The 27502-nt window shown below is 57.4% G+C and overlaps 2 protein-coding genes across 5 annotated transcripts; one reads left to right on the top strand and one right to left on the bottom strand.

Moving 5' to 3' along the window:
* The first annotated feature begins 283 nt into the window (after positions 1-283).
* HSD3B7 (hydroxy-delta-5-steroid dehydrogenase, 3 beta- and steroid delta-isomerase 7) lies at positions 284-4225 on the top strand. 4 transcript variants are annotated; one of them, XM_064362673.1, is made up of 7 exons: positions 284-402; positions 682-928; positions 1146-1301; positions 1521-1629; positions 1704-1803; positions 1937-2099; positions 2852-4225. In XM_064362673.1, exons 2-7 carry the CDS (start codon positions 763-765, stop codon positions 3265-3267), a joined length of 1110 nt encoding a protein of 369 aa, XP_064218743.1. In that variant the 5' UTR covers positions 284-402; positions 682-762; the 3' UTR covers positions 3268-4225. The 4 variants fall into 4 exon arrangements, with proteins under 4 accessions (XP_064218743.1, XP_012325409.1, XP_012325411.1 ...); XM_012469986.2 differs by having other exon boundaries at positions 757-928; XM_012469988.3 differs by lacking the exon at positions 1937-2099.
* Positions 4226-4324: 99 nt separating this feature from the next.
* Positions 4325-27037, bottom strand: STX1B (syntaxin 1B). Its single transcript, XM_012469982.3, has 10 exons — positions 26929-27037; positions 17552-17626; positions 16026-16125; positions 15858-15932; positions 12733-12806; positions 12182-12290; positions 11939-12012; positions 8323-8460; positions 8106-8216; positions 4325-7879 (listed from the first exon to the last, which is right to left on the bottom strand). The coding sequence occupies exons 1-10, from the start codon at positions 26956-26958 to the stop codon at positions 7799-7801; spliced, it is 867 nt and encodes a 288-aa protein (XP_012325405.1). The 5' UTR covers positions 26959-27037; the 3' UTR covers positions 4325-7798.
* Between the last annotated feature and the right edge of the window lie 465 nt (positions 27038-27502).

Here is a 27502-nt window from a genome sequence, read left to right on the forward strand (position 1 = left end):
GCAGGCGGTGCCAAGGTCAGGCCTCCCCTTCCCAGAACCACAGCTGCAGCTGGGCCTCTGGCCTCCTGGGAAGCCCAGCAGGAGGGAAGGCCTGAGGTCACACTGTGGGATGAGGTCACCTGCCAGCTCCACCCATAGCCTTGGACCCCCGCAGCCCACTCTGCGAGTTTCAGCTTCATCCCCCCAAGTTCTCTGCTGGACTCGGATGCTAGTGGAGCACAGAGTAGCCGCCAGGGGGCGCCTTGGGGCAAGAGTGGTGGGGGTGGTGGTTGGGCGGGTCTCCGTTCCTGGAATAGCCAGGAGGGAGAAGGAGGAGCCAGCGGAAGGGGACGGTGTGTGGGCTGGCCAGCCCTGGACAAAAGAAGAGGGACCCTCTGGGCCACCCTGGGACAGCAGCTGCAGGTAGGTAGAGCCGCTACCAGTGCCCAGGTGGCCTTTACCTCCATCTGACCCTTCCCACTTTCCTATACCATTCCCTCCACCTCCCTCAAGTGCCGGCCTCCCCACCCCTTTTCTGCCCTCACCTCTCTCCTGAAACCCTGACCCCTTCCTGCACCCCAAGTCCGTTTCTCTCTCCGTAACTCAGCCGCTGGCAGGGGCAGAGTGCAGGTGGCCTGGCTGCTGCAGCTCCCAGGAGCTGCCCTGCCCTCCCCCAAACCTCCAGCGTCATTCCTGCTCCAGGGCACCTCCAGTAGTTAACAGGTGGCCGTGGCAGGCGGAAGTCGGACCCTGGGTGAGCCAAGGTCTCTTCCCGAGCTGGGCATGGCCGACTCTGCGCAGGCCCAGAAGCTGGTGTACCTGGTCACCGGGGGCTGCGGCTTCCTGGGGGAGCACGTGGTGCGAATGTTGCTGCAGCGGGAGCCCCGTCTCGGGGAGCTGCGCGTCTTTGACCTACACCTGGGTCCCTGGCTGGAGGAGCTGAAGACAGGTTCTTGTTGGGGGAGCTTGTGGTGGGGAGGGTGTGGACGCTTCCCCATCCCTTCCCAAGCTGGGATCCCCACCCCTGCAGTGGAACAGATGATGCTCGTTTCTGTCCACATGGATGGGATGAGTGAGTCACACTGGGAACGTGACTCCAGGGTAGAAGCTGAACCCAGCCTGTGGCCCCCGTTCTGACATGGCCTGTGTCCTCTATCCTTGGCCAGGGCCTGTGAGGGTGACTGCTATCCAGGGGGACGTGACCCAGGCCCACGAGGTGGCAGCAGCTGTGGCCGGAGCCCATGTGGTCATCCACACAGCTGGGCTGGTGGATGTGTTTGGCAGGGCCAGTCCAAAGACCATCCATGAGGTCAACGTGCAGGGTGAGGAGCCCTGGACGCTCCTGGCCATCTTGTCTGTTTGTTCCCCACCCCGTCTTTGCCCTTGACCTCCTGTGACTCCCCTGGGACAAGTGTCTTGTTGACAGCCCTGCCCCTCCCCGCATCGCTGACCTGTTGTGGTTTCCCTGGACCTGGGGCGGGGAGGAGGAAGATGCAGAGAGGGAGGAAGCTGCAGCCTGGATATACCCCCTCCTCTACCAGGCACCCGGAACGTGATTGAGGCTTGTGTGCAGACTGGAACACGGTTCCTGGTCTACACCAGCAGCATGGAAGTCGTGGGGCCTAACACTAAAGGCCACCCCTTCTACAGGTGAGTGGCAGGCCCTCCTGTCCTCTTAAGGGCCCATTTCCCTCCGCATTGAGTCTTCCCTCTCCTCCCACCAGGGGCAACGAGGACACCCCATACGAAGCAGTGCACAGGCACCCCTATCCTTGCAGCAAGGCCCTGGCTGAGTGGCTGGTCCTGGAGGCCAATGGGAGGAAGGTGAGCCCAGAAAATGGAGATGCAGAGATGGGGCTCCTGGCCTCACCCCCTTACCCCAACACCCCTAGGAGGCTGGAGCCGAGAGCCAACTGTCGGGTCCCCGGATCTCAGCAGTGCCTGCTTTTGCCACCAGGTCTGTGGGGGGCTGCCCCTGGTGACATGTGCCCTTCGTCCCACGGGCATCTACGGTGAAGGCCATCAGATCATGAGGGACTTCTACCGCCAGGGCCTGCGCCTGGGGGGTCGGCTCTTCCGGGCCATCCCGGCCTCTGTGGAGCATGGCCGGGTCTATGTGGGTGAGGACTGGGCTAGGTAGGGGGAGGCTGAGAATATGGCAGGAGGACCTGCTCTGGAAGGGGGCGGGACCCACATGGCCCTGAGAGAGAAATGTGGACTCTGGCTAGAAGAATATGGTCTATGTATGGGCCAAGGTAGACTGGGATTATGTGGGCACAGCCTGCAGAGAACACAGGATCTGGGCAAGTTGGGACATCAAAAAGTGTCATAGGCTACAGAGATTACAGCTATGGGAGCAGCCACGCCCCAGGAGAGGAGAGAGAGGGACAGTGTCTACATAGCACTAGAAGGGCTGGGTTCAGTGGCTTACACCTATAATCCCAGCACTTTGGGAGGCTGAAGCCGGAGGATGGCCTGAGCCCAGGAATGGGAGGCTGCAGTGAGCTATGACCGCACCACTGCACTCCAGCCTGGGCGACAGAGAGAGACCCTGTCTCTAAAACTATTTTTTGAAAGGGAGTAGCTTCTACCCAGGTAATCAGGTCACCTCCCACTCCGTCCTGCAGCCCCCAAGCCCCTCAGGGCCCGCCCTGCAATCCTGGCTTCTCCATCCTCTCCCCAGGTTCTTTGCAGATGCAGGCTGGCCCAGGAGAGCAAGTGGCTACCAGGGCAGAGGAGAAGGCAGCCTTTCCCAGGCTGCCGTGGGAATGTGGGAGGCAACTGCCTGGGCCCAAAGTGGGGGTGGCCCAGGAGAGCAGCCTCGACACGGTGTGGCATTGGCGTGTGTCCACGTCTCTTCCTCCACCGGCAGGAAATGTGGCCTGGATGCACGTGCTGGCGGCCCGGGAACTGGAGCGGCGGGCAGCCCTGATGGGCGGCCAGGTGTACTTCTGCTATGACGGATCGCCCTACAAGAGCTACGAGGACTTCAACATGGAGTTCCTGGGCCCCTGTGGACTGCGGCTGGTGGGCGCCCGCCCGCTGGTGCCCTACTGGCTGCTGGTGTTCCTGGCCGCTCTCAATGTCCTGCTGCAGTGGCTGCTGCGGCCGCTGCTGCTCTATGCACCCCTGCTGAACCCCTACACGCTGGCCGTGGCCAATACCACCTTCACTGTCAGCACTGACAAGGCTCAGCGCCATTTCGGCTATGAGCCCCTGTTCTCATGGGAGGACAGCCGGACCCGCACCATTCTCTGGGTACAGGCCACGGGGGGTTCAGCCCAGTGACGCAGGGCTATGGCCTGGAGGCCCGTTGCAGCACATCCACCCAGGTCCTGAGCCCTCACTCTGGACTCTGCACAGGACGGGAAGGCTGAATTTCAGAGTGGAGGGCGGGCTCTAGGACCCAGAGCCCTTCACATTTTTTTTTTTTTTTTCAGACCAGGTCTTGCTCCGTTACCCAAACTGGAGTGCAGTGGCGTGATCGTAGCTCACTGCAGCCTCAACCTCCTGAGTTCCTCCTGCCTCAGCCTCCTGAACAGCTGGGACCACAGGTGCACACTACCACACCTGGCTTTTTTTTTTTTTTTAGAGACAGGGTCTCACTGTATTGCCCAGGCTGGTCTTGAACTCTTGGGCTCAAGTGATCCTTTCACCTGGGCCTCCCAAAGTGCTGGAACTACAGGTGTGAATCACTGTGTCTGGCCCAAGCCCTCCACATTTTCAATCCTGGAGCCTTGAGTCTGTGTGTGTCCTGACGCCTTCAAGTTCTAGGGCTATCAGGACACAAGGGCAGGGTTTGGGGACAGGACTGTCCGTCCTCCATCCTCTCGAGGCCCAATGGCTGCTTGGCTAGGGTCTGGTGCCCTGGTGACCTGCCTTGGCTCACTTCTGGCTTTCTGAGCAGGAAGAGAGCAGAGGCTCCCCAGGCTCACATTCCCCTCCTGACATCCACGGGTGACCTTCAGGCCTACGTGTAGACAGAGGCGGCTCTGGTTCCTCCGGCCACCTCCGGCCCTCTTTGGGAGGTGATGTTTCCATTGCTTTTCCAAGGCCTCACCTTCGCCGTCTGTCTGAATTCCCCTCTGGAGTGCTGCGGCCTCCCTGCGCTTTCACTTCCCACCTCTCTACCCAAGTTCCTTCCCAGCAGGTCACCAGCCCTGTGGCTGGGGATGCCCCCGAGCATCTATAGTGAAGGCCATAGATGTTATACCTGGCTGAGCCTGGATTAAACGCCTCATCCATGCCCCTGTCCATCTGTCTGTCCTTCCCGCCCCCACCTCGTGTCCGCCTCCCCACGGCGCCCATCCCGCATGGGGACAGAAGGAAGTGAGCACACAGCACGCCCGCTGTTGGATTGGTTGCTATTTCTCCCGTCCCACAGGGCCCTGCCTGGCCCAGGGTGGGGTGGGGGGCTCTGGGGACAGGACATGCAGGGCGGAAAGGGGGGCAGGATTTTCCTGTGTTTTATCCATTTGCAACTTGGTCACCAATAGAGAGAAATGGGACTCTGAGGGCTAACAGGAGAGGGCGGCCTGGCTCTGGGCCCCCAGCCAGGCCCCAGGAGTCCTGTCCCCTCTGGGGAGGGGAGGGAGAGAGCTCTAGAAACCAACGGAGAAACAGAGAAGGGGGCAAGGGCTCATGTCAGCAAACACGGCTACATCACGTGACACGCCAGCGACACAGAAACACACGCCAACGCACACGGCTGCACAGCGGGCAGGGGTGGGTGGGGGAAGGGAGCCGGGGGCCACCCATCTTGTCCTCTGCGGGGCGGGCTGGGGGGGGCAGGGTGAATGCATAGAACACATCATGTGTGCACGCTCAGGGCGTGGCAAGAGCGTGCATCGACCCACGGGCACATGGGATGGACACGCAGTGTGCTTCGTGAGGGGCAGGAACAGGGAGGAGGGGGAGGAGGAGCACTGAGCCCTGGCCAGGCCCGGGACCACCCGCAGGGCACACGTGGGGCACACGTGGGGCTTGATGGTTGTAGGCGCCTGGGCAGGCAGCACACATTTGTCCGAGAACATGCAAAAGACACCATCCCCTAGATAACACACCAGGACGCACACAGACGGCAGCCGACAAGCAGACACATCATAGGACATGGGGGACGCGTAGAAAAGTAGGGGCGCAGCAGACCCTCGGGAATCCCCTGGTCCACCTGAGGCCCAGAGAGAGGCAGCTGTGGGCCCAATGCCACTCCAGGCAGTGGGAGCGGCGCCCCAGCCATACCTCACCCCTTTCCCATGGCCTCAAGGCCGTGGGACTTCTGAAAACACCTGGCTGAACGGGGGTCCTGTCGGGACGGCCAGAAGAGGGAACTGGGGGCTGGGGCCTGCTCTGATGTCTCCCCAGCAGCCCAAGATGGGATCAGGAGGGCCGCAGCCAGACATGGGGCAGACTTTCTGTCCTGCAGAGGAGCATTCTGGGAAGGGACAGGCAGGCCCCCAGCTCAGGACAGCCCACCTGGGGTTCCACATGTGGCCACACTGACACGCACACAGGACAGGGTAGAGCTCAGCTGTCTGAGCAGGGGTAGACGCGGAGGGGTACTATGTTCTGGGAGGTCACATCTGTATGGCCACACACACACACGATACACACACGCACACACGCACATGTCACGTGGCCTGGGACCCTGGGGTCTGCACACACACACAGAGTCCCTCACCTGTGCACACGTAAGCCCCTTGCCAGGGCGGGGCACATTTGTGTCCTTGTGCGTTCACCCTCCATGCTCCTGGGCCATGGACCACGAGCCTCTAACCTTGTCCTTTTTCCTGAGCTCTGCCTACCTGCCACCAAATCCACAAACTGCACCTGTGCTGGCTACACAACAGGGGAAGCGCTGGCCCCTTCCTCACACCGGAAACCAGGCCTGTGTACCCCTCAGTTGCACCCTGGTGTGGGGTGCAGCCTGAGGGTTCAGCAGGAGAAGCGTTGGGGATGGGTCTCGGGACCCAGCCCACCCTGAGTGGCCACTGCCACACTGGCCACTCCAGTACATCTGAAATAAACAGTTCCCCAAACCTGAGTTCCCTGAGGCAGAGCCCAGAGCATCCGATGGGGCAGTGGGGACACACAGTCCTCTCCCAGGTCCGAGGCGGCTGTGTGAGGAAGGGGGGCCATGCCCTGATCTTTGATTTGTGCAGGGAAGTCCTTGGCATCTCGCCCTGTCAGTAACATTCCTACAAGCAGCCCTTCCCTATCAGGAGGCATTCATGTGGTCCCCACACCAATGCCAGCATGCATGGTGTGTGCCTGGTGTGGCCCCTGCCTGGGCCACCTCAGCCTTGCCACGTGTGAGCACACCGAGGGGTACCAGCTTCCAGGTGCTTGGGGCAATGCTGGGCAGAGACAGAGAGAAAAATGAGGATCTGGGTGAGAGCACGCAAGGCCCTGGGGCTGGGCAGGCAGGAAGCTCTGGCTGCACAACGATGTGGCCATGTGTGGTCACACCGGTACTGGGCAGCGCCTCTGGGGAGAGGGGCAGGGCAAGGACAACTGGAGAGACAAACCCGCATGGGGCCACATCCTTAGAAGCGCCTGCGCACACATGTGTGTATGTGTGTTTTAATACGCAGGGCAGAAACACACCATGTAGGCTGGGTGTGGGGGCTCACACCTGTAATCCCAGCACTTTGGGAAGCCAAGGTGGGCGGATAACCTGAGATCAGGAGTTCGAGCCCAGGTTGGCCAACATGTCAAAACCCCATCTCTACTAAATACACAAAAATTAGCCGGGCATGGTGGTGGGCACCTGTAATCCCAGCTACTTGGGAGGCTGAGGCAGGAGAATCGCTTGAACCCGGGAGGCGCAGGTTGCAGTGAGCTGAGATCGTGCCACTGCACTCCAGCCTGGGTGACAGAGTCAGACGCCGTCTCAAAATAAAAACAAAAACAAAAAACACACCATGTAGACAGCCCCTAAAACACACACACATACACACACACACACACATGCCACACACACACAGCTTCATTCTAGGTAGTAAGAAATACACGTTTCTATGCCCACCCAAAACAGGTGTCCACAGCGTGGAGGGCTCAGTCTGAGAAGACCTATAAACACCTCAGGCACATCCTTCTCTCATACACACACACACACACACACACAACCTCCGGGCACACGCAGCAGCCCCTGGGGTAATGAAGATATGGGGTGTCTGCCATGGCCTGCGTGTACCTGGACCTCCCTGGATCCTCCGAGAATGTGAATGTGAGTACAGACGCACCACCTGCTTGGTTTGTAGCAGACACGAAGGGCTCGGGTATCAGTGGCTTTGTTGCTGTTGCATTAGGTTCAAACACTCAAACACAAAATTCCACACACATAAATGGTGTCCACAGATGTGTGGTCTCATGCACGCACACACCGTTCACAGAGGACAGAGGGGGGCATGGTGGGCTGCTGTGTTACACCTGGCTGTAGTCTACACAACAGCCCCGGTGAAGGGGGAAGCTCAGACCACACACATACCCAAGGTGGGGGCGGGGGGTGCTCTGGTGCATCACACACATCACACGCACACGCACGCTGGGGTGTCCACACGTCTCGAGCATGTGCCGGCGGCATGCATGTTGGTGTGCATGTGTAATCACGCCTGCTGCAATCTACGTGCATGGGCAGGGGGTCCGTGGCCCGGTGAGGTCCAGGGACACCAGGGTCTGCCGTGGGGGTGGAGGAGGGGTGGGGCTGCCTGGGTCTGTTTTGGGGGTGAGCCTGGAGCAGGGGATGGAGTGAAAGGAGTGGTGGGGGTATTGCTCCCGATGTGGTGGGGGAGGGATCTGGGAGAGAGAAAGGTGGGGGGGCCTACAAGCCCAGCGTCCCCCCAATGGATGACGCCAAGACCACCCCCAGCACCACACAGCAAATGATGATCATGATTTTCTTCTGCAGCAGAAAGAGGAGCGAGACAGGGAGATAGTGGGAGAGACCAACAGACGGACAGATGCAGGGACAAACGGGACAGAGGGTGACAGGGAGAAGAGGGAGAGAAAACAGAAACAGGAAGAGGTCAGAGCCAGAGATAAGGCCACCCGCCCACTGCCATCACTCACCTCAGCCCAGCCTCAGCCTCGGGCTCCCCGCCTACCCCCAGGCCGCCTGCCCCGCTCACCCTCCGGGCCTTGCTCTGATATTTCACTGCTTTCTTGGTGTCGGACACGGCTCGCTCCACATAGTCCACGGAATGTTCCACGTTGTACTCGATGCGGTCAATCATCTCTCCCTGCAGATGGAGGAGACATGCACAGGGAGGGGTGGGGGCTGGGCTGGAAGAGGGGACCTTGGCCCTGGGGAAGCTCCCAGGGTGGCATGGGTGGCAGAGCCGGTACCTGGCTCTCCACGAGCATGGCCATGTCCACAAACATGTCGTGCAGCTCTCGGATGCTGGTCTCCAGCTTGATGATCTCATTGTGCCTCGTCTCGATCTCGTTCAGCGCCTGCTTTGTCATCTGTGAGTCCATTTTGATCTAGGGCGACAAAGGGGAGAGCTACGATCACCCATCCCCCAACGAACGCCTCCACTGCAGCAAGTGGCCAGGGTCAAATCTGGTGTCATTTACTAGCTGAAACCTTAGGCACATTATTTACCTGCTCTTAGCCTCAGTTTCCCCACCTAGAAAACGTGGATCATAACAGTGCCCATCTCACAGGGTGGTTGTGAAGACTGAGTGAGTTAATATGTACATATCAGCCAGGCATGATGGCTCACGCCTGTAATCCCAGCACTTTGGGAGGCCAAGGCGGGCCAATCACCTGAGGTCAGGAGTTCAAGACCAGCCTGGCCCACATGGTGAAACCAAGTCTCACTAAAAATACAAAAATTAGCTGGCATCATGGTAGGCACCTGTAATCCCAGCTACTCAGGAGGCTGAAGCAGGAGAATTGCTTGAACTTGGGAGGCAGAGGTTGTAGTGAGCTGAGATCACACCACGGCATTCCAGTCTGGGCAACAAGAGTGAAATTCCATCTCAAAAAAAAAAAAAAAAGAGTCAGTGGGTAGAGGCCTGTAACCCTAGCACTCTGGGAGTCCAAGGCAGGAGGATCGCTTGAGGCCAGCCTGGGCAACAGAGTGAGACCTTGTCTCTACCAAAAAAAAACCCAAAAAACACAGAAATTAGCTGGGCAGGGTGGTGCCTGTGGTCCCAGGTACTCAGGAGGCTGAGGCAGGAGGATCGCCTGAGCCCAGGAGATCGAAGCTGCAGTGAGCTATGATTGCTTTACTGCACTCCAGCATGTGGGCCACAGAGTAAGACCATGCCTCAAAAAAAAAAAAAAAAAAAAAGCCAGTGGTGTAGAGACTTCAATCCACAGTCAGATATGCCTCCTCTCCACAAACACCTAGCCTGAAGCAGGTGACTCACTTCCCAAATTACTCACTGTTCTTACCACATCAAACCACTCCTCTGCTCTAGAGCCTATCATGGCTCCCCACTACCCAAGGCTCCACACCTTCCAGTCAGCAGTCAAGGCACGGACTCCCTCTACCCTCATCTCCTCCTCATCCTATAAGCATCCTATAAGCCAAAATCATCCTGTTTGGACAGTGTTCAGTCTTCCAGTCTGTTCTTTTTTTTTTTTGTCTTTGTTCTTTGTTGAGACTGGGTCTCGCTCTGTCGCCTAGGCTGGAGTACAGTGGTGTGATCGTAGCTCACTGTAGCCTTGATCTCCTGGGCTCAGGCTATCCTCCCATCTCAGCCTCCCAAGGAACTGGGACCACAGGTACACACCACTATGGCTGGCTAATTAAAGCATGTCATTTCACCATAGAACTGATGTGCCTACATTAAAAGAAATTATTTTTTAAATTAAAAAAAACTTTTTTGGGGCCAGGTGCAGTGGCTCACATCTGTAATCCCAGCACTTTGGGAGGGTGAGGTGGGCGGAACATGAGGTCAGGAGATCGAGACCAGCCTGACCAACATGGTGAAACCCCATCTCTACTAAAAATACAAAAAAATTAGCTGGGCGTAGTGGCACACACCTGTAGTCCCAGCTACTTAGGAGGCTGAGGCAGGAGAATTGCTTAAACCCAGGAGGTGGAGATTACAGTGAGCTGAGATCGCACCACCGCACTAAAGCCTGGGCGACAGAGTGAGACTCCCTCTCAAAAACAACAACAACAATAACAACAAACTTTTTTTTGTAGAGATGGGGGTCTCACTTTGCTGCCCAGGCTGGTCTTGAACTCCTGGGCTCAAGCGATCCACATGCCTTGGCCTCCCAAAGTACTGGGATTACAGGTGTGAGCCACCACGCCGGGCTGCCCAATGCGTTTTCAAGAGAGATGAGTTCTCCAAATAACAGTGAGCTGAAAACTGTTAAGACAGTCATAGCACATACTTTAAACCTAGTCTAGAACCCTTAATCAGAGTCATTTTGCTACCAGAAGCAGAAATGAAGACTGGAGTGGGCAGGCCGGGGCAAAGGTCCACTGAGAGAAACAAGAACTAGGTTCGGGGAAAGCCCATCCTTTCTTTCTTTTTTTAAGAGACGAATTCTTGCTCTGTGGCCCAGGCTGGAGTGCAGTGGCAGGATCTTGGCTACTGCAACCTCTGCCTCCCAAGTTCAAGCGATCTTCCTACCTCAGCCCCCCTAGCAGCTGGGATTACAGGCATGCGCCACCATGCCTGGCTAATTTTTGTATTTTTGTATTTTCAGTAGAGACGGGTTTTCTACATTGGCTAGGGTGGTCTTGAACTCCTGACCTCAGGTGATCCACTCGCATCGGCCTCCGAAAATGCTGGGATTATAGCCCTGAGCTTAAAAGGACAAGGGCACCACTAAAACTTGTTTTTAAAAACAACAACTCTTTAGCCGGGAGTGGTGGTGGGCACCTGTAATCCCAGCTACTCGGGAGGCTGAGGCAGGAGAATCGCTTGAACCTGTGAGGTCGAGGTTGCAGTGAGCCCAGATCGCACCACTGCACTCCAGCCTGGGGCACAAGAGCGAGGCTTCATCTCAAACAAAAAACCAAAAAGAAACAAAAAAATCTTCAAAATGTAGGCAAATTAGGCTGAGTTTCATGGTTCACATCTGTAATCCCAGCACTATGGGAGGCTGAGGCAGGTAGATCGCTTGAGCCCTGGAGTTCGAGACCAGCCTGGGCAACAGAGGAAGACCCCCCCCACCCCCGCCATCTCTACAAAAAAAGGTTTTTCAGGCGGGGCTCGGTGGCTTATGCTTGTAATCCCAGTAATTTGGGAGGCCAAGGTGGGTGGATCACCTGAGGTCAGGAGTTGAAGACCAGCCTAGTCAACATGGTGAAAACCCATTGCTACCAAAAATACAAAAATTAGTGTGGTGGTGCACGCCTGTAATCCCAGCTACTTGGGAGGCTGAGGCAGGAGAATTGCTTGAACCCGGGAGGTGGAGGCTGCAGTGAACTGAAATTGTGCCATTGCACTTCAGCCTGAGCAACAAGAGCAAAACTCCATCTTACAAAAAAAAAAAAGTTTTTTAAATTAAAAACAAATATATATATATACACATACTTTAATGTAGGCAAATCCGTTCTCTGGTGACATGACCTGCTTCAGTAGCAGAGTATGTGGTGCATGCTAGGGCTCAAGAGTTCTGACTCTGAAACTAGACAGATTTCAAGTCCTGGCTCTGCCCCTCACTCTGAGATCTTGCCAAGTGATTTCATCTCTCTGGGCCAGTATTCCTCTTCTGTGAAATGGGGTTCCCTTGAAGGGGTGTGTGAGGATTAAATGAGTTGGTGGGTGAATGTGATGATGGAAAGTGCTTAGAACAGTGCCTGGCACACTACTCCACCATCTGATGGGGGTGCCTTCCTGCTTCACTCCCATGGAATTCCCCAGTTTCAGGCTCAGGCTTCCTGTTGCTCATTTTTCCAGGGTGGCTTTGGGACCTTAGTTCAACCTGAACTTAGGGAGGAGAGGCAAAAGCTTTCCAGAAACACAGCCCGCCCCACCCGCGGCTCACGTCGTCTGTGAAGATGGCCAGCTTCCCGCTCTCCAGCATGTCTTCCAGTTCTTCGTTGGTCGTGGTCCTTCCAGCTGCGGAAAGAAAGGACTCCCTGCTCAGGGGCTGGGGTGATGGAGCTGGGGCCCGGAGCCCACCCTCCCACCCTGCCTTAGGCCAGGCGCCTCCTCCAGAGAGGAAAGGCCTGCAAGGACTTGGGCAGCCCCGGGGAGTTTGGGGTCCTGGGGTGGGGGACACACGCACTGATCTCCAGTTGCCGCTGAATCCGGTCCTTGCAGCGGTCCCGGTACTTGGACTGGGTTGCATTATATTCAGTCATTACCTCCACGAACTTCCGGGACAGTGTGGAGTGCTAGGGTGGGGGTGGGAGGACAGACGGATCAGGGAGGGAGTCAGGGAGCAGAGACCGAGATGGGAGAGGAGGCAGTGCGTGGGCAGAATGGGGAGGACGCGCTGAATTAGTTTACGGTCCCTTCTTCAGCTCGGGGCGCGATCCCAAACCCTGACAGGTTCAGGGTCCCCTACTGGCCGGGTACCCACTTCTTATGCCAGCACTAGGAAGAGACACAGCTCCGGCGCTGAGATGCAGATCGGCCCCGGCCTCCCCGAGCCCCGCCCTCGTCCTTCATGACCGCGCCCCCGTCACCATGACCACGCCCCCGTCACCATGACCGCGCCCCCGTCACCATGACCACGCCCCCGTCACCATGACCACGCCCTGCCGGTGCCGGGCCCTGGCCCGCCCGCCTCCTGCCTGGTCCCGGCCCGGCCCGCGCTGGGCTGCTGCCTCCTACCTGGGTCTTGCGGATGCGCAGGTCCGCGGAGGAACGGTTCAGCCCCTCCTCTTGTTCAATGCTTTGCTCGATCGCTGCGGAAGAGAGGGCGCAGTGATGGGAGGGAGGCCCAGGGCACGTGGGGTGGGGGTCCGGGACGTACAAAGGGTCAACACTCCGCGGCAGCGCCGGGCCCGGGAGAAACGTCATGCCCTGGGCGAGCGCGGGCAGCGGTGCCCCAGGGTGGGGTCAGGAGCCAGGAGATAGACGGACAGACGTTTGAGGGGTTCCAAAGGCCAGCAGGAGGGGCTACTGAGGGTCAGACGGTCACCAGACAGAAGGGGGCTATTTGTTATAGTCGCAGAACTGAGTCTTGGAAAGTCCCACCAGTGGTAACTCCTGTCCAACCCCATAAGGGGGTGCCAGCCCAGCCCGCGGAGAGGCCCTGAATGTGGGGTGCTCCTCACTTCCTACAGCCTCTAGACAGGGGGCAAGAACGCAACCTGCGTTTTTTCTGGTGGAAGGCAGGCACCTCTAGGTGGGTCAGGTTCTAGTGGCCCGTCTTTCCCTGGGGAATTCAAGGGCAAACATATGAATATTCCAAGGGAGAAAGCAGCCCTCCCCCTGCCCTGCAAGGTGATCCCCAATCCGGGAATTCCCACTTCTGAAGGATGTTCTGGAAAAGTGCACAGATTAACTGAGATTCCTGCGTCTGGATCACGCACTCTTGACACTATCATTCCGATTTTCTAAAAAAGATTGTGGGAAAATCTACCTCGGTGAGATCAGAAAATGCAGCAGGGATGAATCACCGGCCTCTCAGACCTCGCCAGCCTCCGGGTCGCTCCTAAGAACCTCACTCCTCCTCTGTTCTGCTGGCAATGGGGGAGGTATGTGCCGGATGGCACCCCGAGGCTCCCCCGACTGAGTGACAGCTCTGGCCCAGCAACACACGACCCAGGGATACCGGACTCGGCTGGCCCAGATTGGGACCCGACTGTCAGCCTTGGGGCTGGGGCCAAGTCTGGAGGGAGGGGTCTCTTACAGGATCTCATTGACTTTTTACAATATTCCTGGGAGTTCGGTGATATCAGCTCATGTTTTAGACTAGAAACTGAGGTTCCAATGGGCGAAACCACTCACTCAAGGTCACACCCAAAGCCTGAGCTCCTGCCACCAGCTGGAATAAGACGAAGAGAATCCTCTCTCCTTTCCTGGAGGTCTCAAAGGTTAGCTTTTCTAAACCATGGCCACTTTTTTCAGCTTCTTTCTCCATCTATTCCTGAACTCCTCACCCACAGAGCCCTCCCTAGGGTCTTACAGAGAACATTCAAGGTCGAGGCTTGATGGGCCTAGAGAAACCATTGAGCCCAGGGGATTTTAAACTGCCAGCAGGAACCTTGTTTCTGAGAAGGAATTTCAGGGGCTGTTGCAGAGAATGAAGGGAGGCCAAGCAGGTATGTGCTTCCAGCTCCGGCTCAGCTAGAACGACCTGACTTTTATGTTTTATATATTGGGATTCTTTGCATGACTTTGGAAAAAAAAAAGATTCTGATGCTCCCCACCCCCTAAAAAACAAGCTAATTTTGACATTGTTTTCATTTGTCTTACTGTACTGATAAGGAAGCTGAGGGTAGGGGACCTGTCCAGGGTGAGCTGATGGTAGAAGCCGGATTTGCACTTAATGTGCTCCCAAATTCAGACAGTTCCATCCAGCAAACTCTCCTGAGTACAAAGGGCTTATTTTTACAAATCCGAATCAGAGGCTCACATATGGCCTCCCTTGAGTCCAGAGGGCATGGAGTTACTACTCTCCTCTCCCTGGGCCAAGGTCAGTGCTCTAGGGGCCAGGCAGCTGATACGGCTCCTCTTCCCCAAAGCCTAGCAATGTGCCTCGGACATTGGAGGTGCTCGGCATACGTTTTCCGATACTGACTTACCAGGGGCACGCAAAACAAGGTGGCAGTAACACTGCTGTTTCCCTGGTACGAGCAGACAAGGAGGTTCCCAACCCACGGTGCTTTGGGGAAAGGTGGTTATTACCAGCACCCAAGTCCTAAAATTACAGTGAATAAATGAACATTTGGCAAGTCCCTCTTGAAAGCTTGCCAGCCCCTGATGTCAGCCACACAAGTCCAATCTGTCCTGAGCCAAGGATACTGATTCAGAGGCATTTGCCGGGCCCACCCACTGGGTGCTCTGTGCTATGCCGGGGACCTGCTCAGGAGAAATGAGGACTTAATGAAACCGAAGCCACTCGGAAGACCACCTTTTTCTGGTGAACCCTCATGCTGGTAGAAGCAGCAGGGCTCAGATGCAGTTTACACAAACACTCTCCTCTCCCTCATTTCCTATCATATATCTTTCTCCAAAGAATTGGAGCACGGGAGAAAGCTGGGGTTTTGTGCTTTCTCACTGTTTAATAATCTGGCTCCTGGAACTCTGTAGAAATTCCTTAGAGAAGGACCTATTTTGCCCAATGGATGGCAGAGGTTTGTTTTTTCTTTTCTTTTCTTTTCTTTTTGTTTGAGGAGTCTCACTCTGTCACCCAGGCTGGAGTACAGTGGCATGGTCTCAACTCACTGCAATTTCCACCTCCCAGGTTCAAGCGATTCTCCTGCCTCAGCCTCCCAAGTGGCTGGGATTATAGGCACTCACCACCACGCCTGGCTAATTTTTGTATTTTTAGTAGAGATAGGAATCTTACCATTTTGGCCAGGCTGATTTCAAATGCCTGACCTTAGGTGATCTGCCTGTCTTGGTCTCCCAAAGTGCTGGGATTATAGGCATGAGCCACCAAACTCGGCCTTTTTTTTTTTTTTTGAGACAGGGTCTCGATCTGTAACCCAGGCTGGAGTGCAGTGGCATGATCTTGGCTCACTGCAGCCTCAACCCCCGGACTCAAGTGATTCTCATGCCTCAGTGCCCCAAGTAGCTAGAACCAAGGCACACATTATCACGCCCAGCTAATTTTTGTATTTTTTGTAGAGACAGAATTTTGCCATGTTGCCCTGGCTGGTCTTGAACTCCTGGGATCGAGCAATTGGCCTGGCCTTGGCCTCCCAAAGTGCTGGGATTAGAGGCCTGAGCCACCGCGGTCCGCTTACAGCTCTTTTCCTTCCTGGTTGAGGGGTTGTACTCCTCACCTTTCAATTTGGACCGAACCTTGTTGGCCGTCTTCTTGATGTCTGCAGTGAGGTCCTCCAGCTCCTGTTTGGTCTCTGAGGGGAGAGGGCAAGGGCAGGTGAGATGTGTACGTGGGAACCACAGGCCCCTTCTCCTCCCACCCCACAGTCACTGGCAGCCACACTCACTCTCATCTGGGTTGGGGGCGGCCAGGATGGCGCTATGCTGTTTTTTCACCTGCTCCACATCCTCCGACAGTTTCTCAATGCAGCCCCGGATCTCTTCCACCTGGAGCAGAAAATCGGCTATACCCAGCCAAGTTGTCAGGCCAAACAAAAGGTTCCAGGGGAACCAGCCAGGGTTCAGGGGGATGGACCAGCCCCAGAAGGGCTGATAAAAGGCCAGGGAGGGTGCAGGGGCAGAGAAGTGGGGAACAGGGAAAAGGATGTTGTTGGTGGCTAGGGGCTGGGGGCTGGGGCTGGGGCTGGGCGCTGGGCGCTGGGGCTGGGGCTGGGCACTGGGCGCTGGGGCTGGGGCTGGGCGCTGGGCGCTGGGGCTGGGGCTGGGACTGGGGGCTGGGGGCTGGGGCTGGGCGCTGGGGCTGGGGCTGGGACTGGGGGCTGGGGCTGGGGCTGGGGGCTGGGGCTGGGCGCTGGGGCTGGGGCTGGGGCTGGGCGCTGGGCGCTGGGCGCTGGGGCTGGGGCTGGGGCTGGGCGCTGGGCGCTGGGCGCTGGGCGCTGGGGCTGGGGCTGGGCTCTGGGCGCTGGGGCTGGGGCTGGGGCTGGGGCTGGGGGCTGGGGCTGGGACTGGGCGCTGGGGCTGGGGGCTGGGGGCTGGGGCTGGGGGCTGGCGGCTGCGGCTGGGGCTGCGGGCTGGGGCTGGGGCTGGGGCTGGGGGCTGGGGCTTGGGCTGGGGCTGGGGCTGGGGCTGGTATTGGGACTAGGGGCTGGGGCTGGGGCTGGGGCTGGGGCTGGGGCTGGCATTGGGGCTAGAGGCTGGGGCTGGGTGCTGGGGCTGGATGCTGGGACTGGGTGCTGGGGCTGATTGCTGGGACTGGGTGCTGGGGCTGGAGCTGGGGCTGGGGCTGGCGGCTGCGGCTGGGGCTGTGGGCTGGGGCTGGGGTTGGGGCTGGGGCTGGGGGCTGGGGCTGGGGGCTGGGGCTGGGGGCTAGGGCTGGGACTGGGGCTGGCATTGGGACTAGGGGCTGGGGCTGGGGCTGGGGCTGGGGCTGGGGCTGGCATTGGGGCTAGAGGCTGGGGCTGGGTGCTGGGGCTGTGCTGGGACTGGGTACTGGGGCTGTGTGCTGGGACTGGGTGCTGGGGCTGGAGCTGGGGTTGGGGATGGCGGCTGCGGCTGGGGCTGGGGCTGGGGCTGGGGCTGGGGCTGGGGCTGGGGCTGGGGGCTGGGGGCTGGGGCTAGGGCTGGGACTGGGGCTGGTATTGGGACTAGGGGCTGAGGCTGGGGCTGGGGCTGGGGCTAGGGCTGGGACTGGGGCTGGTATTGGGACTAGGGGCTGCGGGCTGGGGCTGGGGGCTGGGGCTGGGGCTGGTATTGGGACTAGGGGCTGGGGCTGGGGCTGGCATTGGGGCTAGAGGCTGGGGCTGGGTGCTGGGGCTGGATGCTGGGACTGGGTGCTGGGGCTGTGCTGGGACTGGGTGCTGGGGCTGTGTGCTGGGGTTGGACGCTGGGGCTGGGGGCCTTGGAGGCCCATTACCTGTTCAAAGAACTCATCCATAAAGTGGTCCCGATCCACGTGGACCACCTCCTCTTCATCATCACTGTCTTTCGCCTGGGGGCAAAGGAAGGCTGAGTCTGTGAGCAGCCCTACCTGGGTTCCCAAGGCGGGCTCTCCAACTCTCCCACCCTCTCCCTGCCACACACACCGGTGCTCCCAGCTCTAGGCTCAGAGAAGGGGTCCTTGGAGGAGTCCCATGCAGGGGAGATGGCAAAGGCACCAAAACTGTCTGTCAACCCAAAGGATTCCTTAGAGGAAATTGGCAAGAGACCCTCTCTCGGGGCGGATGTGGCCTTGTGGGTGCGGAGTCAGCCCTGACCACCCAGTAGGGATGATTTCAATATTTCAGCAACCGGCTGAACGTTAGGCTTGCAGTAACTGACCCTGGGCTCCATGAAGGGTCCTGGACCAGAGTTCCTGGAGCCTGGACCTCCCTACTGTCCCTGTTCTCCTGCCTGGATCTCATTTCACTCCCCTTCTCTTCCCCTCCTGCCCCACCCGGCCAGACACGTCGCCTATGCAAGGTCACTTCACTGCCAGCAGCAGGCGCCAAGTTGAGCAAACAGTGAGGGCTGGATAAGAGACACAGGCAGCACCCCGACCTCCCTCACGCCCTGCGCCCCCCTTCCCACCCACTCTCCCTCCCCTCCCAGCCGCTCTCCCTCGAGGTGGATTCACTTGCTTTCATCCAGCCCCTTCCAACTTCACACCCACCTACTCTCGCTGGCTTGGGTTTCCCAGTTGCAACCTGCAGCTGCTCAACCCTCCACCCGCAGGGCTCACAGACACAAAAGGATTTACCCACCCACAGCACCACTGCCACCGACAGACTCGAGACACAGACAGAAGAGCTGACACCCAAGGCGCGGGAATAGGCCCCCCCAACACCCACACGGAGATGCACGGATGCTGGCATTCACCCGCACGCAGACTCACAGCTGAGCCGCACTGACACGTGTGGACACACTGGCGTTCAGCCACACCCCCAGGGACATTTGGGAGGGCTCACTGGGCTTGTTCTTCCAGCTTCTCTGAGCCTCACGTCTGCACACAGGCTCGGAGCTGGGCAGGAGGAGAGGCTGTAGGGAGGCGCCCTGTGCTACACAGCCCCTAGTCCTTCTCTGCTTGGGACAGAGATCTGAAGGCAAAATCTGAATGCATCAAGTTTAGTGACATCTGGAGCCCCAATCAGCCCCAGTGGAAATGTATACAGAGTTCATTCTGATTTCCAGAAAGAACCAGCCGAGCTCAGACAGAATCCAACCCCCAGAGCCTGGGTGAAATCAAGGCAGGATCCAAGCAGCATCCACCTGGTAGTCAATTGGAATCCAAAAAGGAGAGCTCGCCAGGGCCCAGCGGAAGGCAGACAGGGCCTAACAGAAACCAGACAGGCTCAGACAGAATGAGCCGAGGCTCACACAGATCCCAGACAGAGCCCAGACAGCTCAGATCGAACCTAGACAGAGCCAGATGGGACCTAGGTGCAGTCCCCACAGCCACAACTCAGGATCAGCAGTGCCCGACAGCCTCGGGAAAAGCCCGCACGGCCGGGGCCTCCAGCTCCTGAAGCCACCCCAGCCTCCTGCTCAAGCCTGGCCCAAATGGAACTCCAGGGATTCTCCACACAGACGCTGGGCCCCCACTGTGTCGGAAAATGTGTTTAGCACTTGTGTTCAATCTCCAGACAATCCCAAACATCTGCCTGGAAAGGGGGTTCCCTCAGTCTTGGCTCACAGCTGCCCCCAGAAGGTAGGGTGGTGCAGGTGGCATAAGTTGGGGACCCTCGGAGGCTCTGGGATGCTGGGCTCACCTCTGAGGACCCACTGGTCTTCCACGATGCTCTTCACCTCTGTCCTCACAAACCAGCTGTGCCACAGGGCCTCCTTCCCTTAGAGCCAAAAGATTTCCTTTGCCCTTTCTCTCCCTTCAACCGCTCACTCAGCCGCCAGCCTCATGCAGGTCATGAGGCCTTTCCCTGGCCTGGGTGCCTGAGGACCTTCCTGTTCTCTGTCTCTCTCCCCTCCCATGCTAATGTTAGGAAGTCCTTCCTAAAGTCTAATTTCAATCTCTCTTGTTCTTGGAGCCACCTCCCTGAGGTGCCTCTCTGGAGCACCCTGGGCTACCTATTTGCTTGCCCTCAAGAGACGAAGAAAGATAGAAGGTCCAAGAGGGGTGGATTTGGTATAATAATTACAAAGAGAGCTGGGTGCCAATAATCCTCTGCCATTTACAAACACTTTTACATCCATAATCCCTTTTGATCCTCAGCACCACAGCCGTGCGAGAAAAGCTGCGCAAACATCATCGTCCCCATTTCACAGATGAGGGAACAGGAGACCAGAGGGGAAAAAGGAGAATGACTTGCTCAAGGGCACCCAGGCCACAGAGGACCGGAAAACCATAGGCAACCAGCCCCACAAAGACCCCTGTGAGGCTCCGGACTGGGTCACCTGCCCTGCTGGCTCTCCACTCTCAGTTACTCTCCGCTCCCAGGTACTCTCCACTCCCAGGTACTCTCCGCTCCCAGGTACTCTCCCTCTCAGGTACTGTCCGCTCCCAGGTACTCTCCCTCTCAGGTACTCTCCGCTCCCAGGTACTCTCCCTCTCAGGTACTCTCCGCTCCCAGGTACTCTCCCTCTCAGGTACTCTCCGCTCCCAGGTACTCTCCCTCTCAGTTACTCTCCGCTCCCAGGTACTCTCCCTCTCAGGTACTCTCCGCTCCCAGGTACTCTCCCTCTCAGTTACTCTCCGCTCCCAGGTACTCTCCGCTCCCAGGTACTCTACCTCTCAGGTACTCTCCGCTCCCAGGTACTCTCCGCTCCCAGGTACTCTCCCTCTCAGGTACTCTCCGCTCCCAGGTACTCTCCCTCTCAGGTACTCTCCGCTCCCAGGTACTCTCCCTCTCAGTTACTCTCCGCTCCCAGGTACTCTCCCTCTCAGGTACTCTCCCTCTCAGGTACTCTCTGCTCCCAGGTACTCTCTGCTCCCAGGTACTCTCCCTCTCAGGTGAGCTCCTGCTAAGTTCTGATCTGGGTAAGGCTCTGTGCTGGACAACTTAGCAAAATATGATCACTTGATAGTATTTTTTGCAGAAGTCTTACATTCTTGCTATCTCATTTAATCTTCATTAGAACTCTGTAAGGACCATTGGCCAACATAATTATAATTATGCAAACATTTAGTGGGTGTCTTACAATCTGGTGGGCACTGTTCTATGTGCTCCGTGTATATCTACCCATTTCATTCTTACAGCAGTCCCTCGGAGGTATTACTATAACCCCCTTTTATAGATGGGGAAACTGAGGTATAGAGCTAAATAACGCAGGCCAGTCATGGTGGCTCATGCCTGTAATCCCAGCACTTTGGGAGGCTCTGGTGGGAGGATCGCTTGAACCCAGGAGTTCAAGACCAGCCTGGGCAACACAGCAAGGCCATGTCTCTACAAAAAATACAAAAATTAGCTGGGCATGGTGGTGCACATATGTAGTCCCAGCTACTTGGGAGGCTGAGGCAGGAGGATCCCTGGAGCTCAGGAGGCTGAGAGCCTGCAGCGAGCCATGATGGCACCTCTGCACTCCAGCCTGGGTGACAGAGCGAGAAACTGTCTCTTAAAAAAAAAAAGAAAGAAAAGAAAAGAGCTTGCCCCGGGTCAGCAGCTAGAAGACCATATGGTTCTACCCATGAGCCTCAGTCTCTGCGCTTGCTGAATGGTAACAATGCCTACTCTTGGCCACTCCCATGTTGCAGACAAGAAAACAGGCTCAGAGAGGTTGCCTGGCCTGCCTAAGGCTTCACAGCAAATGAGGCCAGAGGTGGGACCTGAACCTGGGACTGTCTGGTACTAAATGTCACATTCTCTCCCTTCTGCCCTGCTGACAGATGGCAATCCTTCCTGGTCCCAAAGAGCCCACTCTGCCATGTCCTCAGGATTCCTGAACTCCTGCGGCCAAGATGGAAAATCAGCAGGAGGGGCCCAGGGCTGCGGGCAGAGCCTGGACAGGAGGCCGGGCCTCCCAGCCTCCGTCTGACGTGCTGTATGACCCTAGGCAAACCTCGGCTCCTCTGTGGGTCCCAGTTCCCTTGTCACTGAAATGAACAGGCTGGCTCAAGTGCTCATCCTGCTCTGAGGGGCCCTTCCTGCTCTGAGGGGTGCATATCTAGTAATGAGCACAGCATCCGTTTCTGGAAGTTAGTTAGGCCAGCCAAAAAGAAAGCAGGCTGCGGGCAAACCAGACTACCTAGGAAAAGATGATCAAATGCGCCCCAGTCCACTTTATGGTGGCCTCAGGTTCCAGGTGAATGAGTCAAGCCTCAGTTTCCTCATGTGCAAAATGAGGAGGGTAACAGTTTACAAACATCTAACACATATGTGCTGATGACCAGGAGTTGGGCCCTGTTACAAGAACCTTGTGTTTCTTTTTTTTTCTTTTTCTTCCTTTCTTTTTTTTTTTTTTTTTTGGAGAGACGAGGGTCTCACTCCATTGCCCAGGCTGGTCTCCAACTCCTGGGGTCAAGAGATCCTCCCTCCTTGGCCTCCCAAAGGGGTGACGGGCATGAGCCACTGCACCCAGCCTGCATTTCTTCTTTAATCCTCACAACCACCCCATGAAGTCACATTCTTATTCTCACTGGACAGATGGGGAGACGGAAGTACAGAGGGATTGGATAACATGCCCAAGATCACACAGCTGATGGGGTGACTGGAACCCCGGCACTCTGCTCTACAGCACACAGCTCCTTGAGCACTTGAGAGGGATTGAATGAGGGAGTGCAGTGCCCCTGAGCCCCTTCCAGAACCACCTGGGGGCTTCACACATCAGATCCAAGCCTCCAGCTGCAGCCTGACCCCCTCGGAGGCCCCCCAAGTCTAGGTCTTCCACACTGGGGCCACCACGGGCGGTGTGTGTGTCCATGTGGAGTGATGACAAGGACAGATCCTCAGATACAGAAATGGAAGGAGGAGAGCCAGTAAGTCAGTGACCAGAGAGACAGATGGTAAGACGGGGACAAAAACACAGAGGCGGCAAGCGACTGGAATTGGGTGACAGAAAAGTCAGAGAGAGAGTGTGTGCATGTGCGCGCGTGTGTGTGTAAACACACGCGTGCCCAAGCACTGACACACACGGGCTCCCCATGCTCCTCAGGGGTGCAAGCATCATCGTTGGATCGGAGGCAGCAGCCTCCCCTGGTGCCCCTTCCCCCACCCTCTGCTTCAGTCCATCTGTCTCCCTGGCCGGGGCCCCTCCTCCCTCTCCTCCCTCCTCCCTCTGTCCAGCCCGGCCCTCTCACCTAGACCTCTCTCCTTCATCTTTCCTGCCTCAACCCCTGCCTCTGCCTCATCCTCCCTCTGTCTCACGGAGTTGTTCATTCATCTAACAGATACATCTGTTTTGTGCCAGGTGCTCTTCTGGGTGCTGCTGGTGATGCGGTGGTGAAGAAGACAGGCAAGAAGGGCCTGGCTCCAGGGTGGGGGCATTCCAGTGGGAGAGGCAGACAATGGTAGGCAAACAAGACATTTCAGATCGTGCTGAATGGCAGGAGGGAGATAAGCAGAAACATGGGATTGAGAGACACGGGGATTGGGTAAGGCGTTCTGCAGGACGATCAGCAGGGCCTTTCTGGGGAGGTGACATCTGAGCTGGGCCCTATAGGAGCCAACGGTGGCACAATGCTGGGGAGAGAGAATTCAGGGCAGAGGGAACAGCATGCTGGGCAGAGGGAACAGCATGTGCGAAGGTCCTCGGACAGAGGTAAACTTGTGTGCTTGGATGGCAGAAAGAAGCCCAGTGCTGGCCAGGCATGGTGGCTCATGCCTGGAATCCCAGCACTTTGGGAGAGTGAGGTAGGAGGATCGTTTGAGGACAGGAGTTCAAGATCAGCCTGGTCAACATAGACCCTATCTCTACAAAAATAAAAAAAAAAAATAGCCAGGCATGGTGGTGCGTGTCTGTAATCCCAGCTACTCGAGAGGCTGAAGCGGGAGGATCCCTGGAGCCCAGGAGGTCGAGGCTGCAGTAGGCTGTAATTGCACCACTGCACTCCAGCCTGGGCAACAGAGGAAGACCACATCTCTAAAAACATTTTTTTTTTAAATATTAAAAAAGGCAGCCCAGAGCAGCTGAAGGATATGGATCCATCCCCCAGGATTCACTGGTCTCCGCCTCCTGTGATTTCAGGGCTGTATTTCTAAAGCATCTACTGCGCCTGCCCCATACCTGAGGGCCCTCAGGGCTTGGGACGGTCCCTCAGCACCTTCATCCTGTCCAGCGTCAGATTCAAGCTCTCCCATTGCAGGCCCCACCTTCCTCCCAGGCTGCCTCCCTACTTCTCCCGCCCGACTTCACAGCTGCCTCTCAGACCTCAGCCCTCCCTGTGCCCCTCCTGTCTTCTCCCCTAACCCACTTTCCTCTCTACCTCACTTGCCCCCCTCTTTCCTCTTGAGCCCCACTCTGGCCTGACTCCTTGGACCCTGGGACACCTATTCAGCTGATTACCTCCTCATCGCAGCCTCATCCAGCCCAGTGCCAACCAGAGGAGCCTGGTGAACCGGACGCAGAAAATCCTAGTTCAAGCCCAGCTCGACCATTAGGAGCTATCTGACCTTGGACAAGTCAGGTTCTTTTCCCCTCTGGTCCTCTATGTACCCCAAAATAAAACAGGGGCAATGTCCTGCCCATCTCCGGGGGCTTGTGTGATGTTGAAGAGAAATAAACAAGCTAGCTGCTGGGTAACAGACACAGCATTGCTGGGCGCCAGGGCCCCTCCTAGGCACCTGATGCATATTAACTACCTTCAATCCTCAGGATAACCCTGTGAAACAGGTACTCTTACTTCTCCCAATTCACACAGGAAGCAATTGAGGACCAGAGAGGTTAAGTAACTTGCCCAAGGTCACACAGGAAGTGGCAAAATTAGAATTTGAACCTAGACAGTCTGGCTCCCGAAACCACTGTGTGACAAATGGACTCGAGAATCCCTTGGGAATGCCAAGGTACTGTTGGAAAGACAATCAGCCCCCTGGGTTAATGTCCCCTCCCACCACCACCCCTGCCTCGCCCCTCCTAGTGTCTCACAGACCCCGTTTCCAGATCCCCCACACCCTTCCCGGTGTCTCCCGCATCTCAGCCTCCTCGCTCTCAACTGTAGCAGGGAGACCCTTACATTACCCGAATCTCAGCTTTTCCCACCCCGCCCGCCCCCTCTTAAATCTCCAGTTTCCCTGAGCTGTGACTAATACCGAAGCCACCATATCCACTCAGCCCCTTCACCCTCCACACCACCTCCCGCAGCCCCAGCCGACAGGATTCCTCACCTCTGAGCAGGGGCCCCGGACTCATTCATGAGGCTTCCCCCTCTCCTGCCTCCCCCTCTATTCCCACTTAGCCTTTTCCTTCCCTCTTTCTCCAATCATACCCCAATTCTACACCACCTGATCCCAACCCACTTCCATCCCCCTGGGTTTTGGAGTCATGGAATAGTCCTGGTATCAGGGGAGCTGAATTCAAGTCCGGATCCCTCACTTGCTAGCTGTGTGACCTTGGGTAAGTTATTCAACCACTCCTGGCCTCAGTTTCCCCAACTCTAAAATGAGAGAGCCTCTCTATCCACTTGCCAGGAGGTCGGTGGGGCTCTAATGAGCTCACAGATGAAAGCTTGCTCTGCAAACTGCAAATTGCACCGTGAGGAGGGGAATTGACAACACCGATGCTGAAGCCGGCCTGCCTGGGTTTGAGTCCTGCTTTTACCAGCTGTGTGACTTTGGTTTAATTACTTAACCTCTCTGAGCTCAATGTCTTTGTCTATAAAATGAGAGAACATATATCTAAATATCTAAAAAGATATTTATATATCTATAAAATGAGACAAACAACCTCATAGGATTGCTGTGAGGATCAAAATGAGTGAAAATGCATAAAACACTTGGAACAATGTTTATTATTACAGCCATTTTACTCATGCCTGAGTGTATATTCAGTAAAAATGTAATAAAGAAAGAAAGCTTCAAAATTCCCTCCCTCAGCTGCCAGCTCCTCTTTGCTTCCCACTTGGCAACCTGTCTGTCCCCAGAGACAGCGGTCACTTGCCTCCAAGTACCTTCTCCTCATCTGTCCATAACCTGGGTCCCCACCCCCAAATCCAGGGCAGAGCTCTTCACCCCCAGTGCTGAAACTTCTGTTTAAAAGGCCAGAAAAGCAGAGACCTGTGTCAACCTGGCAGACGGGAAACCCAGACTGCAGTCTGCCACCACCCACTTGCTTGGTGACCTTGGGCAAGTCTTTTCCCATGCCTGAATCTCAGTTTCCTCATCTGTCAAGTGGGGTAATAACCCCTGAGGTAACAACCAGCCAGGTCCCATAAAGGTGCAGTGCACTGGGCAGGTCTGGCTGGGCCGGTACCCTTATTAACATGCCACCACCAGTCTAGCACAGAGCAGAGTGTTGGCGCTGCCTCCTCGGGCCCCAGGTCATTTCTTCAAATGCCCCGGCGTCCTCCCTGCCCCGGAAACCATGCTCATCCAGCCCCACTTCCCAGTTTCTCCAGGCAGCAACCTCCACTGCAGTCCTTCCCCTGTCCCCCTAAAACCAGGGACTGCCTGGCCGGACTCCTGGAGCCGGGCCTCTACAGGCCTGCAGATGTGGGGCCTGCACCAGCCCTTGACTGCCTGGGGTGCCCCAGTTCCCCCCAGCAGAGCGGGGTCTGTGGCACACAACCCAGTTCTGTGGCCCTCTCTTCCACATCCCCATCTCCCACCTCTGGGTCACCCCGTCTCAGGCCCTGGCCCTCTGGCTCTCTCCAGGGAGGCCACCTCTTCCCTTCCTGTCTTGGAGGGATGCCCCCTCCCTACACAGAGTGACACGCGCGTGTGCACACACACACACACACTTCATTCACTGCCAGGTGCTGGCATCTCAGTCCCAACCTGTGTCCTTCCCTGTAGCAATCCCCCGAATCTGGGTCCTGCTAGACTCTCAGCCTGGCCCAGTCACCGCCCCCATCCTTCTCTTTGGCAAATCTGCCCAGGGGATGACAGTCCCCTCCGGTCCCTCCTGACATCCACTCTCCCCCATCTCCAGACCAGTCCCGGGGGCCCTCCTGGGAATGTGGGGTGTCCAAGGCCCCTGAGACCTCTCCTGCCCCCTTGTGTCTTAATGGCCTCCGGCCCCTTCCAGCCACTGTCCCCAAAATGCAGGTTCACTGGAGAGAGATATCAGGTGCCTGGAGATATTGGGGTGCCCCGGCTACCAACCTCCGATCTCATCCTTTGCCCCCACGTCCCAGCACCTCCCCCACTCCATCCCACGCGCTCCCCCAATATTGGGGTCCCGCCCCCCCATTCTCCCCACCCCCAAGCTCACACTCCGCAGCTCCTGAGTCCGATCCTTCATCCTGCGACGGCTCCTCCTCCTCCTCCTCGTCCTCCTGCCTCTGCTGATGCTCCCGGTCTCCCGCCTTGGTGCCGGAGGCCGGGGTCTGGGGGCGCCGGGGGGGTGCCGCGGCCGCTGCGGGGGGCCTGCGGGCAGGGGCGGGGCCGGGGGCGGCGGACTGAGGGCCGGGCAGGGGCAGGGGCCTGGGCCGGGCTCGGCTCTGCCGGGCTGCGGTGGCGATGCGGCTGCGGCACAGGGTAGGATGGAGGGATGCGGGAGCCGAGCGCGGGGGAGGGGGGCGGAGGGAGGTGAGGAGGAAGCGAGGGCGGGGGGAGCGGGAGCGCGCAGGGAGCAGGGGACATGCGCAGCGCCCGGGCCGGGGGCGCCTGGGGGTTGTAGTCAGGGGCTGGGGGGACACCCGGGGAGGGGGCGGGAGAGGCCTGGAGGCGGGTGGGGGCGGGCAGAGCCAGAGGCGCAGGGAGAGATGCGGAGAGCCGATCGGAGATGCTGGGGTGGCTGTGGGGAGGGGGGTGGCCCGGCGGAAAGAGGGGGTGAGGGAATGAAT

Source organism: Aotus nancymaae, unplaced genomic scaffold (assembly GCF_030222135.1).
Source record: "Aotus nancymaae isolate 86718 unplaced genomic scaffold, 86718_ANA_hifiasm-v0.15.2.pri h1tg000049l, whole genome shotgun sequence".
Lineage (NCBI taxonomy): Eukaryota > Metazoa > Chordata > Mammalia > Primates > Aotidae > Aotus > Aotus nancymaae.